The following is a 13,337-nucleotide window of genomic DNA, read 5'->3' on the forward strand; positions in this document are numbered from 1 at the left end:
TTACTATGTTGCTGAAAGGTTAGAACCTCTGCAGACTTTTATTGCGTTGCCCCCTCTGGGGCGTTTCTCCTTACTCCCTGGTCAGGTGACAGCTGTCATACAGAACGGGAAGTGAGGGAAAATCTCCCCCAAAAAGAAACAGACAGCAGTTACATCTTGACAGAAGTGTTAACCCTTTCCCCACATTATTCAAAACAAAAAAAAAAAAAAAAAAGTTTTTTCCTTTTGTTGGGCTTTAGTATATGTGTCTGAAGGAACAAGTAAACTTAATTTGACAAAACTGTGTACATGAGATGACTTACCTGCATCCAGAAAGGTTGCAGTGTTTCCTGCCACTGGCTGGATAGTCTGTGATCTGAGTTGAGAGTTGCAGGTCTGTAAGGAAATAAAAGTAATTCAACAGAAATTTCAAACAAGTGAAATCAATGAAGGAACTGCAAATTGTATCCAAGAAACACCACAGCTATGCGAAACTCACAACGCCCCCTTCATGTTCCTTTATCTGTGTTATCCCCACAATGGAAACAGTGGAGGATGGGGGCGCAACAGGTTCTTCCATCACTCCAATGGTGAGACTTCCCTGAAAAAGTTTGCATTCCCCCTCCACATTGGTGTTCAGTCTCTTGAAGCCATGTTCCCGAATCACCTATTTATTCTACATTGTATCACTTCATATTTCTTTATCTGTGTTATCCCCACAATGGAAACAGTGGAGGATGTGGGCGCACCAGGTTCTTCCATCACTCCAGCGGTGAGACTTCCCAGGAATAGTTTACATTTCTCCCTCCACATTGGTTTCAGTCTCTCTAAGCCATATTCCCCAATCACCTATTTATTCAAGAGCTACCACAGCTATGCTAAAGTCACAACCTCCCTTTCATGTTCATTTATCTGTGTTATCCCCACAATGGAAACAGTGGAGGATGTGGGCGCACCAGGTTCTTCCATCACTCCAATGGTGAGACTTCCCAGGAATAGTCTCTCAAAGTCTCTCAAAGCCTTATTCCCCAATGGCCTACTTATTCTACATTATATAATTTCATTATGACACCATCAATTGTCTTTGTTAGGGATGAGATCGGGTTTGGGCTGAACTTAAGCTCATCCCTAATTCATGTTATGGCTGCAGCAGATGGGCAGAACTGTAAATTGTGGTGGTGGTGATGGTATCTCAATATCAGAAGCCAAAATAGGATTTAATTAATCACTTTTGTGTGGAGTTGGCCATTAATACAGCTTTCATGCTCATGTCACTCTGCAATGTTCTGCCTGCTTGGTTTGCAAAAACAGAAGAAATCAGGAGGGAATCTGGCATCCTTAAAGTGGAACTTGACCAAGAAAAGGGAAATCACTCCAATGGTGAGACTTTCCGGGAATAGATTCCCTTTCCCCCTCTACATTGGTTTCAGTCTTTCTAAGCCATATTCCCAAATTACCTATTTATTCTACATTGTTTCAGGTCAGCATGACACAATCAATTGTCTTTGTTAGGGATGAGTATGACACCATCAATTGTCTTTGTTAGGGGTGAGCATGACACCATCAATTGTCTTTGTTAGGGGTGAGCATGACACCATCAATTGTCTTTGTTAGGGGTGAGCATGACACCATCAATTGTCTTTGTTAGGGATGAGTATGAGACCATCAATTGTCTTTGTTACGGATGTGCACGACACCATCAATTATCTTTGTTAGGGATGAGCACAAAACCATCAATTGTCTTTGTTAGGGTTGAGCATGACACCATCAATTGTCTTTGTTAGAAATGAGCATGACACCATCAATTGTCTTTGTTAAGGATAAGATAGGATTTGGACCAAAAGTAATCTCATCCCTAGTCCATGTTATGGCTACAGCAGATGGGCAGAACTGTGAATTCCGGTGGTGGTATCTCAATATCAGAAGCCAGCATTTGATTTTAATTTACCACTTTTGTGTGGAGTTGGACATTAGTTCAGCTATTGTGCAATGTTCTGCCTGCCCAGAGGGAAACTGGCATCTTTAAAGCAGAACTTCACACAAAAGAAGAGTTCTGCTCTTATCCCTCCCCCCAGACTGACCATTTGGAAACTCGGGCACTGCCCGAGGGCCTGGGGTCAGTAAGGGGCCTCATGAGATGCCCCTGGTACCTTTTTTATAGGCTTTTTTGAGTTTGGGCGAGGACACAGGGGCCCCATGATCCCCTATTGCCCGGGGCCCCTTGAGTTGTCAGTCCGCCCCTGCTACCCCCTTTCTTTTTTTGGTGGGGAAGCAGGTACCCAGTTTTGACAGGCAGAAGCTAGAAAAATAATGTTTATTCACAAAATTAAATAAAATTAAACACAATTGAACAACAGACGACCTCTACCTAACACAGAGATAAAAATAAAATGACAACGTTGTCATGTAAAAGACAGCCCACGTTTCCTATTCCTTTCCACTATATCCATTCATTTTCTTCTTTGATCCCATTCCTGTTTTCATCTCTACTGCTTCCTCATTTCCATCTAAGCCAGCTACTCTATTCCTCTTTGTAGGCTGGCTCAGTCGCAGCCAGTCCCTGGTGGAGAAGAATGACCAGCAGGGGGTTGCAAGGGATATACAAGGCGGAGAACTGGGAGTAGCAGGGTCCTTTGTCAGCAGAAGAGTGACCAGGTCTGGAAATGCCGTTAAACCTTCCAAGGCTCAGGAGGAGCCTTAAGAAGTCCTGGATGATTCTTGCTCAGTGAGGGGCCATAGGATCACCTCTAAAGTTGCAGGGACATTCAAGGTAAGACACACAGGGGATGTTCCGGGAAGAATTAATATCAGAGTCAAGCTGAAGCTGAGATGAAGTCTCCAGATTGCCTTGGTCACAGTGTAGGCCTTAAAGCTTCACACAAAGGTAGAAGTTCCACTTTAAGACCTCGTCCCCTGCTCCCTGTTAAGGACTGGCACCTTTTGGGAGAGGGTACTTCTGACAAGTACCTGCTCTCACTTCTGCTGCGATTGCCTAGACGATTGGAAGTTCTCCTTCACCCGCAGTCTTCTGGGACATGTGACAGGTCCCAGAGGACTGGGGGACCATTCACGATGCGCAGTGCCACCACTATGCACCATTTTTGATCTAGCATGTGAATATTCAGTTTGGAGAACATTTTTTGATACAGTGAATCAATCCTTGTTCTCTTCTACACCATGTGGGAAAAATGTAAGAGGATTTCCCCTTGTTGATCTCAGTTCTTGGGTCCCTCTGACTATTGAGGGTTGGTCCTGTTCTACAATGCCTTCCTAACTGTGATATCCTTGAGGTTGCTTATATGGTGGTATTTTTTCCTTCTGATTGATGTCATGTTTTTTCATCTTTATCTGTACATTTATCCTCTCTGGCTACACAGTATTAAAAACATATTGAACGGAGTGGATCCTGAAGAAGGCCTTGTGGGCAAAACACGTCAATCCGTTGATTGTTCGTTTTTTGCCTGATTTCATGATCATCTCTTGATTTACATACCGTAGCTGATATGGAATGACAATATGGAATTTGTTATACTTTTTAATCTGTATAAATAAAACTATTTTTAGACAATATATTTGACTGCATTTGAAAAATCTCCATTTTCCATGATTTCCTCCAGCATCTATTTTTTTTCGGGTGCTTGTGATGGGAAGAAATGTTGTGTGGTCTATAATACTGTGGGGGATGGTACCAAGACATTTTTAGTGCCAAGACCTCCCACTTAATGTATATACTGTTCCATACTTGCTGCCAGGGTTGTGCCCTAGAGAAGAGAAGGACCCCTGTGCTAAAAGCTGTGTGTTACAGATACATTCTGTGTTACTTTGATTAACTACTTCAAGATAGTGTCCTCATTCAAGTTATTTAGTTTTAGACATCCCAAAACATTTCCCAATCCTTATTCCAGTTCTACAGAACAAATAAAACAAAAAAACCACTATCTGCCTGATTACTGTCTGAGAACTGAGTGATAGTTTGTGCATCTTGCTGGAAATACCCTGTGCCTGGCTGCTTGCTGCAAAAAGGGATCAGAACCTGGGATCAATTCAACAGACTAAGCTGGTCTGTCATCTACACATACTTCACTAGGCTTTTCCTAACCTCCAAACCAGGCACCCTCAGACTAGTGGAAGCCCATCCAGGGCAAGAAAATGCCTGGGGCTTTAGGGGCCCTTGGACCAGTGGGCCAATAGGGCAGCTGACAGTTTGCCTATATGGCTAAGGAAGTCCTAATTGCTGTTTCAGGCACAGAAATCACAGAACATCCTCTATGTGTACGTTCAGCCTTACCACGGCACAATCATCAGTGCAGATTACAAATTCAGCAGAGAGATAGGTGGTGTTAGAATTGGCGATCTGGAAGACTTTCATGGGAAACCGAGTTTCGTTGCTGAATCCATTTCTATCCACTGTTAGCTGGTCAGTAGATACATCGCTCGTTGGGCACCTGGATACAGAAACCTTTCATCAGCTTTCAGTTACTGTAATCTAAAGATTAGAACACAATACTGGTACATACTAATAGAACTGATCAATATATGGGCTGCATTCATTACTTTCTAGGTGAACAATACAGAACATGCGTTCATTGTATTATATTCAGTAAGTATATTAGAGCTGAACAGTACATGGCATGAATCCATTATATTATATATTCTGTATACATGTATAGGTGAACAATAGATGACATGCATTCATTTTGTTCATTTTACACATATACTGTATATACATTATATTTCCAAAAGGCTAGCACTCCAAATCATGTGATTCAGGTGTTCCAATCCCCTCCCAATCATGTGATTCAGGTGTTCCAATCCCCTCCATATCATGTGATTCAGGTGTCCAATCCCCTCCATGGACACAGGTGTATACAATCAAGCCCCTAGGCATGCATACTGCTTCTACAATTATTGATGAAAGAATGGGTCGCTCTCAGGAGCTCAGTGACTCCAAGCGTGGTCCCGTGATAGGTGGCCACCTGGGCAATAAGTCCATCCATGACATTTCCTGGCTACTAAATATTCCATGCTCAACTGTTAGTGGGATTATGACAAAGTGGAAGCAACTGGAAACAACAGCAACTCAGCCACCAAGTGGTAAGCCACGTCACATGACAGAGCGGGGTCAGCACATGCTGAAGTGCACATTGCGCAGAAGTCGCCAACTGTCTGCACAGTCAAGAGCTAAAGACCTCCAAACTTGGTGTGGCCTTCAGATGAGCACAACAACAGTGCGTATAGAGCTTCATGGAATGGGTTTCCATGGCCGAATAGCTGCATCCAAGCCTTCCATCACCAAGTGCAATGCAAAGCATTGGATGCAGTAGTGTAAAGCACGTCACCACTGGACCATAGATACCCTCCTAAACCTTGTGGACAGCCTTCCCAGAAGAGTTGAAGCTGTTATACCTGCAAAGGGCGGGCCAGCTCAATCGTAAATAGTCCCAGTGTGTCTGATCACACCAATCATATTATCCCTGATGATCACTGAAGCATCAGTCATACTGTCCCTGATCATCACCACACTCTTCCCACTGCTCCTGTTCATGGCCATACAAGTTCCAGTATCCCTGACCACTGCCTCATCAGTCAGTTCAAGTGTCAATAATCACCTCCACACCAGCTGTAATGTCCCTGATCAGTATTAGATGTGTAAATTATGACCCTAGATAGCCTGAAGGTGCTCCTTGGATTTTGGACCTCTGTATGTGGCTAGACTCTAAAAAAAAGTCTTACGCATGTGGTATCCCCATACTCAGAAGGAGTAGCAGAATGTGTTTTGAGGGTGTTATGATTTGTATTAGAAATATATTATTAATTGACAACTTTGTATAAAAAAATACATTTTATTTTTTTTTCTTACATTTTCCAAAAACTTGTGTTAAAAAAATCAAATTTTCAAAAGACTCACTATGCCTTTTAGAAAATGCCTAGGAGTGTTTGCTTTCTAAAATGGGGTCATTTTGTGGGTTTTTTTTACTGTCCTGGTGCTTCATGACTTCCAAAAATGTAATAGGTAGTCTGAAAAGTAGATTTGTAATTTATGCACCTAGAACACCTGAAGGTGCTGCTTAGATTTTGGGCCCCTGTGTCCGGCTAGGCTCGGAAAATGTAGTATCTCTGTACTCGGGAGCAGTAGCAGAACGTGGTTTGGGATGTCACTTTAAGTATGCCTATGCTGTGTGTGAGAAATAATTTGTTAAAATGACAACTTTGTGGGGAAAAAAATCATTTTTCAAAAAAATTGTGACAAAAAATGCCAAATTCAAGAAACTCACCGTGCCTGTTACTAATGTAGCACCCCTTAGTGTACATAGTTAGGTAAATTTAGTTTGCCTCACAAGTAGCTAAAGTCAGCATGTCTGTGGGATTGCTGTCACAGTGCTCCTTATAGGGGCGCGAACACAGCTCATCCCCCGCAGCAGCTCTGCGTTTCAGAGCCTCAACCTGACAGCCTCCTGCACTCCCTGCAGCCAAAGCGTGTCCAGCATGTGTCCACCAGCATGTGTTTATAAATGGCGCTGGGTAAATAAAAGTCCGCTGATCCGCCATTGATACACGCACAGTGCTACATAAGTGGTTAGGGGGATATATTGTTCTGGGCATTTAATGAATTATTTATGAAGTCAAAGTGTAAAAAGAACATGCAGAGCTACTAACCTGTGTGCTGTGTACTTACCCATTCTGAAGAAGATAGTACTTGATGGAGCTTGATTGGTCTGGAGAGGCATAAATATTCACCACTTTGAGATAAAAGGGGTTGATAGTCAGATTAAGTGTGAACCCCGAGATGTAGACAGTATCTTCCACTGTCAGGGTGTCATTCTCTAAGAGAAGGGTCCTAAACTGATCTTTATAGGCCGCCATGGAGACTGAATAACTTACATTTGATGTAGGGCCATTTATTACTGCACTCCTGTAAAATAAACACAACAAAATGTTACCTACCTAGAACCCCTTGTAGGTATGTGGCCATGTGTCTATATTATACAGAGAGGACGCAGAGCGGAAATATTTGTGCTGAGGACAAAGATATCTCCTCCAGCTCGGTGTATACTGGTGGAGGAGGTGAAGATGATATACAAAATGAGGATCACAAATGCACCACAAAGGATTCACATTAATATGTATAAGAAACAGACAAAATAAAAGTCATTTAGGTGACCTTGTCAGGGTGAAAAAAATTGAGAAGCGACATCCCTGCAATGGAATGGTCTTCATACTCCCCTCTCAGGCGGCCCATGTCTCCTACCTTTCCTCCGTCCCTGTGCTGCAGCCTCCACCAGACTCTTCAGTATTCAACTCTTCCGGAAGTGTGGGATGTCTGTGTCTGCCGGCACATGCCATGGTTCCTTCCTCTGACCCCGATGTCACTACAGGACTCAGCAGAGACATCGGGGTTGAAGGAAGGAACCACACAGCCCGGCGGGAGGCACTCAGGAGCGCTCAGCATCAAAGAGTCTCATGGAGGCTGCAGCACTGAAGCAGAAGGAAGGGAGGAGACACGGGGTATGCAGAATCTTCTATTGCAAAGACATTTCCTCTCAATTTGACGAGGCGATTTGGAAACTCTTGGCCCAGATCTAAGGTTATATCTAAGGTTTTGTTTCTAATATATTTAGACCTGGCACAAGGCCGATGCGATGTCCCCATATTTAAGAGAGATCATGGTCTTCCACCAGTAAGTCATTTAAACATCTACTTTGGGGAAGATACTTGAAGGTTTGCTAAAGGACCTCATCCAAGAATATGTGATGGAAAACAATATCATAAGGCCCATTCACACGGATTTCAAATGCAAATTAGGTTGCACTGAATCGCAGGACAATGGAAATAACACGACTTCCAATGGTGCACCTACATTGGTGCGATTTACAGTGCGATTCTGTGTCTGCCGGCACATGCCATGGTTCCTTCCTCTGACCCCGATGTCACTACAGGACTCAGCAGAGACATCGGGGTTGAAGAGAGGAACCACACAGCACGGCGGGGGGCACTCAGGAGCGCTCAATATCAAAGAGTCTCATGGAGGCTGCAGCACTGAAGCAGAAGGAAGGGAGGAGACACGGGGTATAAAGACTCTTCTATTGCAGAGACATTTCCTCTCCATCTGACAGGGCGGCTGGGGAAGACTTGGCCCAGATGGCTTACTAGAGATGTGTGCGATGGAAACATTTCTTTCCGGTTCATTAAGTTAATACGAGGAATCTTGAAAAAGTTTCCGCACTTTTGTATGTTTTAAAAAAATTTAAAAAAATGCGGCAACTTTTTGAAGAACCCTCATAATTTTGTTTCGTCATAGTCGTTATGTTAGAATGATTCGTTTTTGGAATTGGTTTTGTATATTTGGATTCATTTCATATATTTGGTATTTTCAAATTGATTTGAAATTCAAATTATGGAAGACGTCTATATTCATTCTATTCTGTTCTTTTACTTCCTATTCTATTCCATTGCCTTATTTTCTATTATTTTTGTATTCTATTCTACTCTGTTTTTATGTTCTATTCAATGTTATTCTCTTCTGCTTTATTCTATTCTGTTTTATTCTAGTCTATTCTTTTATATCATTCTTTTATTTTCTATTCTTTTTTTATCCTATTCTATTCCTTTATTTTCTATTATATTCTGTTTTATTCTATTCTATACATTTATTTCACATCTATTCTGTTTAATTCTGTTCTATACGTTATGTTAGAATGATTCATTTTCTGAATTTGTTTTATATATTTGGATTTGTTTCTTATATTTGTTATTTTCAAATTGATTCAAAATACAAATTTTCATTCAATATATATATATATATATTGAATATTTTCAATATTCATTCCATTCCATTCTTTTAATTCCTATTCTATTCCATTCCATTATTTTCTATTCTTTTTTTTGCATTTTATTCTATTCTGTTTTATTCTTTTATTTCCTATTTTTTTATTTTCTATTCTTTTATTTTTCTATTCTATTGCTTTTTTTTCTTTTATATTATGTTTTATTCTATTCTGTGTATTTATTTCAATATTTATTAATATTATAATATAAGATTTATGGCGCCAACAGTGTGCTCAGCGCTTTACAATATAACGGGAGACAATACAGCAACAATACAGTTCAATACAAGAGGGATAGGAGAGCCCTGCCCCTTGGAGCTTACAATCTAGGAGGGAGGGGCTAGTGGTACAAAAGGTAATAACTGTGGGGGATGGACTGGTAGAGTAGAAGATTCCATTATTAGCTGAGGGCAGGATATTTTCTATTCTTTTCTTTAATATTTTGTTTAATTCTATTCTGTTGCTTTATTTTTTATTCTATTTTATATCTGCCTGAAGTTCAGCTTTAGTATTACACCTTCCTGCTCAGCCTATAGTAAAATGACGGGCAAGCTGGACATTCGCCATTCTGGGTGGACGTCGTATGATTCTATTCTGTTTTATTTTCTTCTCTTCTATTCAGCAGCCTCAGTAGGAATCATCATCTTATTACACTTTTATACCTTACTCTATTTATTGCAATATGTTTCCATTAAGAATTAAAATTCATTTTCAAAATTTTAACTCACTTTCAGATTCGGATAATTTGTTTTGTTAAAAATTATGATTTATTGAAATTCCTTACTATTGTGATTCAGAAATTCAGATACATCCCCGAATAATGAAAATTTTGTCCGAATTTCGATTCACAGCTAAACGAATCGCACATATCTATGGCTTACACCCATGTGTCCTCAGAGAGGTGAGCTCAGTTATATCTAAGGTTTTGTTTCTAATTTATGAAGACCTGGCACAAGGCCGATGCGGTGTCCATATATAAGAAGGGATTCAGGTCTTCATCCAGTAAGGACAGAACTTTAAATTAAATTTCTACTGTAGGGAAGATACTTGAAGGTTTGCTAAGGGACCTCATCCAAGGGTTTGCGATGGAAACCAATATCATAACTCACAGGTGTCAAACTGGCGGTCCTCCTGCTGTTGCCAAACTACAAGTCTCATGAGGCATTGCAAGATTGACAGTTACCAGCATGACTCCCAAAGGCAGAGGCATGATGGGACTTGTAGTTTCACAATAGCTGGAGGGCCGCCAGTTTGACACCCCTCTCATAACTGATGGCCAGCTTGGATTCCTGAAAGACCAACAATGTGTAATAATAATTACCCAGTTATTGGGTGCAGGGACACATTAAGGCTGACATTCATATACAGCGGGTAAGAGCAGGAAACAGTCATGACAGCGTCATTTTGTGTTCGGATCAGATCCGTCTGGGCAACAATATACAGCTGATTTGTAAATGTGATATGGGTGGAATTTACCTGTAGAGAGAGGAAGCACATAAGTCATTAGACGAGGTCAGAAAACTCCGCCATACAGTGATCTGCACATTATCCAATAGTTACTATAAATATCAGAGTATTCTCTGACCGGTCAATAAGGAAGTCTCCAGCTTTGCTAAAGCAGAACTCCGGCCCAAACCAAGATCAATATAAATTAGCCACAAAAAAGATAAAATAAAAAAGCAACTTTTGCTGCACTATTCAGCTTCATCCAGAGATTTCCCCAGCAGTACTTTTACCAATAGATGTCCTCAGTCTGGTGGTCAGCATTATTCAACCCACTCCCCCTCCCTGGACCCTCCCCCAGTCTGTGACTGTACAGTAAAAGGAGGAGCAGAGGACTGATAAGCTCATCTCTCTGTCACTTTGCTCTCTCCTCCTATCAACATGCCCCTTGAACTAACTGGTTCCTTGGGTTGCTTCTCCTTCTTCCAGTCTGAGCTCCGATGTCCAGGCAATTGTAAGAGACAGAAAACAAGTCACATTCGGGAACGTATACCGCTTGTATTAAAAAAAATATATAATTGTACGTTGATGAATACAGAGCTGTTGTCTGTGTCGTCTTTTATCTGCCCGGAGCTCCTCTCCTGTTTGTGAAAAAAATCTGAAGAATATATTAAAAAATATATATATTTTTAAAAATATATTTTTTTTAAATATTTTTTTCAGATTTTTTTTAACATATAAAAAAGTCATTTTTACATATATTTGTTATTGCATTCCAAAAATGTAGATTTGTATTTTTAAAGACATACAATATATTTTAAATGTATTTTTAAAAATATTTTTAAGATATTGTATAATAAAAATACATTTCAACATGCAATATATATATATATAATTTTTCTTTTAATTGAAATATATTTTGAAATATATTGAATATGGGCAAAATTGTAGCATTTCAAATATATGGCAATATATTTGGGAAGAATATTTTTAAAGTATATTTCAAATATATTTTTTCCTTCCATGTGGGTTCCCAGCTGCTTCTTAACACAGCCCTTTGAGCAGTTCGACAGAAATTGGACATCACTGGGACACCATTATAAATGTTCAAAGCCAGTAAAGCCCTAAATATAGTGCTCCAGGGATTAACAGCAACAATAATCACTAGGATCCCTCTCTCAGGTCCGTACTCACGGTGTTCCTGAAATTTGGGTGTCTCCCTCCAGAGTCAGGCAGACAGTTTCCTCAATGGAGCCTCCAGACCAGTTCCTAAGTGAACCCCCTCTTCCAGCTCTCAAAGAATTAGCAGCAGGATAGCCCCCCACCAGCTGTGCAAAGCTGGAACCTCAATGAGACAGACAGGAACTTCAGCTGGACTGCCAGATAGGGCAGCAGCCCTTCCCCTCCTGGGGAAGAAGAACCCCACACTCTGAGGCTCCAAACTATTTATACATTCCCCAACCACCATCTAGGCACACCTCCCCAGGGATTAGCTAGAGTCGAATAAATAGGCCGCTGTCCTTGTGGCCTGACTTAAAACAGTCCCAATAAATAAATAAAATAAATGGAGTATCCCTAAGTGCTGGCTCACATATATGCAGATTGGATGAGGTTTGACATGACATGAAATAACATTGCTTCCTATGGTGCCTGTTCACATACAGTGGGGCAAAAAAGTATTTAGTCAGCCACCAATTGTGCAAATTCTCCCACTTAAAAAGATGAGAGAGGCCTGTAATTGGCATCATAGGGAGACCTCAACTATGAGAGACAAAATGAGAAAAAAAATCCAGACAATCCCATTGGCTGATCTGGAAAGAATTTATTTGCAAATTATGGTGGAAAATAAGTATTTGGTCACCTACAAACAAGCAAGATTTCTGGCTCTCACAGACCTGTACCTTCTTCTTTAAGAGGCTCCTCTGTCCTGCACTCATTACCTGCATCAATGGCACCTGTTTGGACTCGTTATCAGTATAAAAGACACCTGTCCACAACCTCAAACAGTCACACTCCAAACTCCACTATGGTGAAGACCAAAGAGCTGTCGAAGGACACCAGAAACAAAATTGTAGACCTGCACCAGGCTGGGAAGACTGAATCTGCAATAGGCAAGCAGCTTGGTGTGAACAAATCAACTGTGGGAGCAATAATTAGAAAATGGAAGACATACAAGACCACTGATAATCTCCCTCGATCTGGGGATCCACGCAAGATCTCACCCCGTGGGGTCAAAATGATCACAAGAACGGTGAGCAAAAATCCCAGAACCACATGGGGGGACCTAGTGAATGACCTGCAGAGAGCTGGGACTAACGTAACAAAGGCTACCATCAGTAACACACTACGCCGCCAGGGACTCAGATCCTGCAGTGCCAGACGTGTCCCCCTGCTTAAGCCAGTACATGTCCGGGCCCGTCTGAAGTTTGCTAGAGAACATTTGGATGATCCAGAAGAGGATTGGGAGAATGTCATATGGTCAGATGAAACCAAAATAGAACTGTTTGGTAGAAACACAACTCGTCGTGTTTGGAGGAGAGAGAATGCTGAGTTGCATCCAAAGAACACCATACCTACTGTGAAGCATGGGGGTGGCAACATCATGCTTTGGGGCTGTTTCTCCACAAAGGGACCAGGACGACTGATCCTTGTACAGGACAGAATGAATGGGGCCCTGTATCGTGAGATTTTGAGTGCAAAGCTCCTTCCATCAGCAAGGGCATTGAAGATGAAACGTGGCTGAGTCTTCCAACATGACAATGATCCCAAACATACCGACCGGGCAATGAAGGAGTGGCTTCGTAAGAAGCATTTCAAGGTCCTGGAGTGGCCTAGCCAGTCCCATAGAAAACCTTTGGAGGGAAAGTCCGTGTTGCCCAGCGACAGCCCCAAAACATCACTGCTCTAGAGGAGATCTGCATGGAGGATGGGCCAACATACCAGCAACAGTGTGTGCCAACCTTGTGAAGACTTCCAGGAAACGTCTGACCTCTGTCATTGCCAACAAAGGATAGATAACAAAGTATTGACATGAACTTTTCATATTCACCAAATACTTATTTTCCACCATAATTTGCAAATAAATTCTTT

At 41.3% G+C, this 13,337-nt stretch overlaps 1 protein-coding gene across 1 annotated transcript in view; it reads right to left on the reverse strand.

Annotated features, from left to right (window-relative positions):
* LOC149437499 (uncharacterized) overlaps positions 1-13,337 on the reverse strand; it is a 125,639-nt gene that overhangs the window by 31,002 nt on the left and 81,300 nt on the right. The window contains exons 24-27 of the mRNA XM_089660894.1: positions 10,126-10,280; positions 6,656-6,892; positions 4,268-4,424; positions 303-375 (exon numbers count right to left, since the gene is read on the reverse strand). Coding sequence (XP_089517020.1) covers positions 303-375; positions 4,268-4,424; positions 6,656-6,892; positions 10,126-10,280 — 622 coding nt within the window. The remainder of the gene's footprint in view (positions 1-302; positions 376-4,267; positions 4,425-6,655; positions 6,893-10,125; positions 10,281-13,337) is intronic.

The sequence above is a fragment of the Staurois parvus genome, unplaced genomic scaffold (genome assembly GCF_062004578.1).
Source record: "Staurois parvus isolate SC_StPar_1 unplaced genomic scaffold, SC_StPar_1.0 ptg001286l, whole genome shotgun sequence".
Taxonomy (NCBI): domain Eukaryota; kingdom Metazoa; phylum Chordata; class Amphibia; order Anura; family Ranidae; genus Staurois; species Staurois parvus.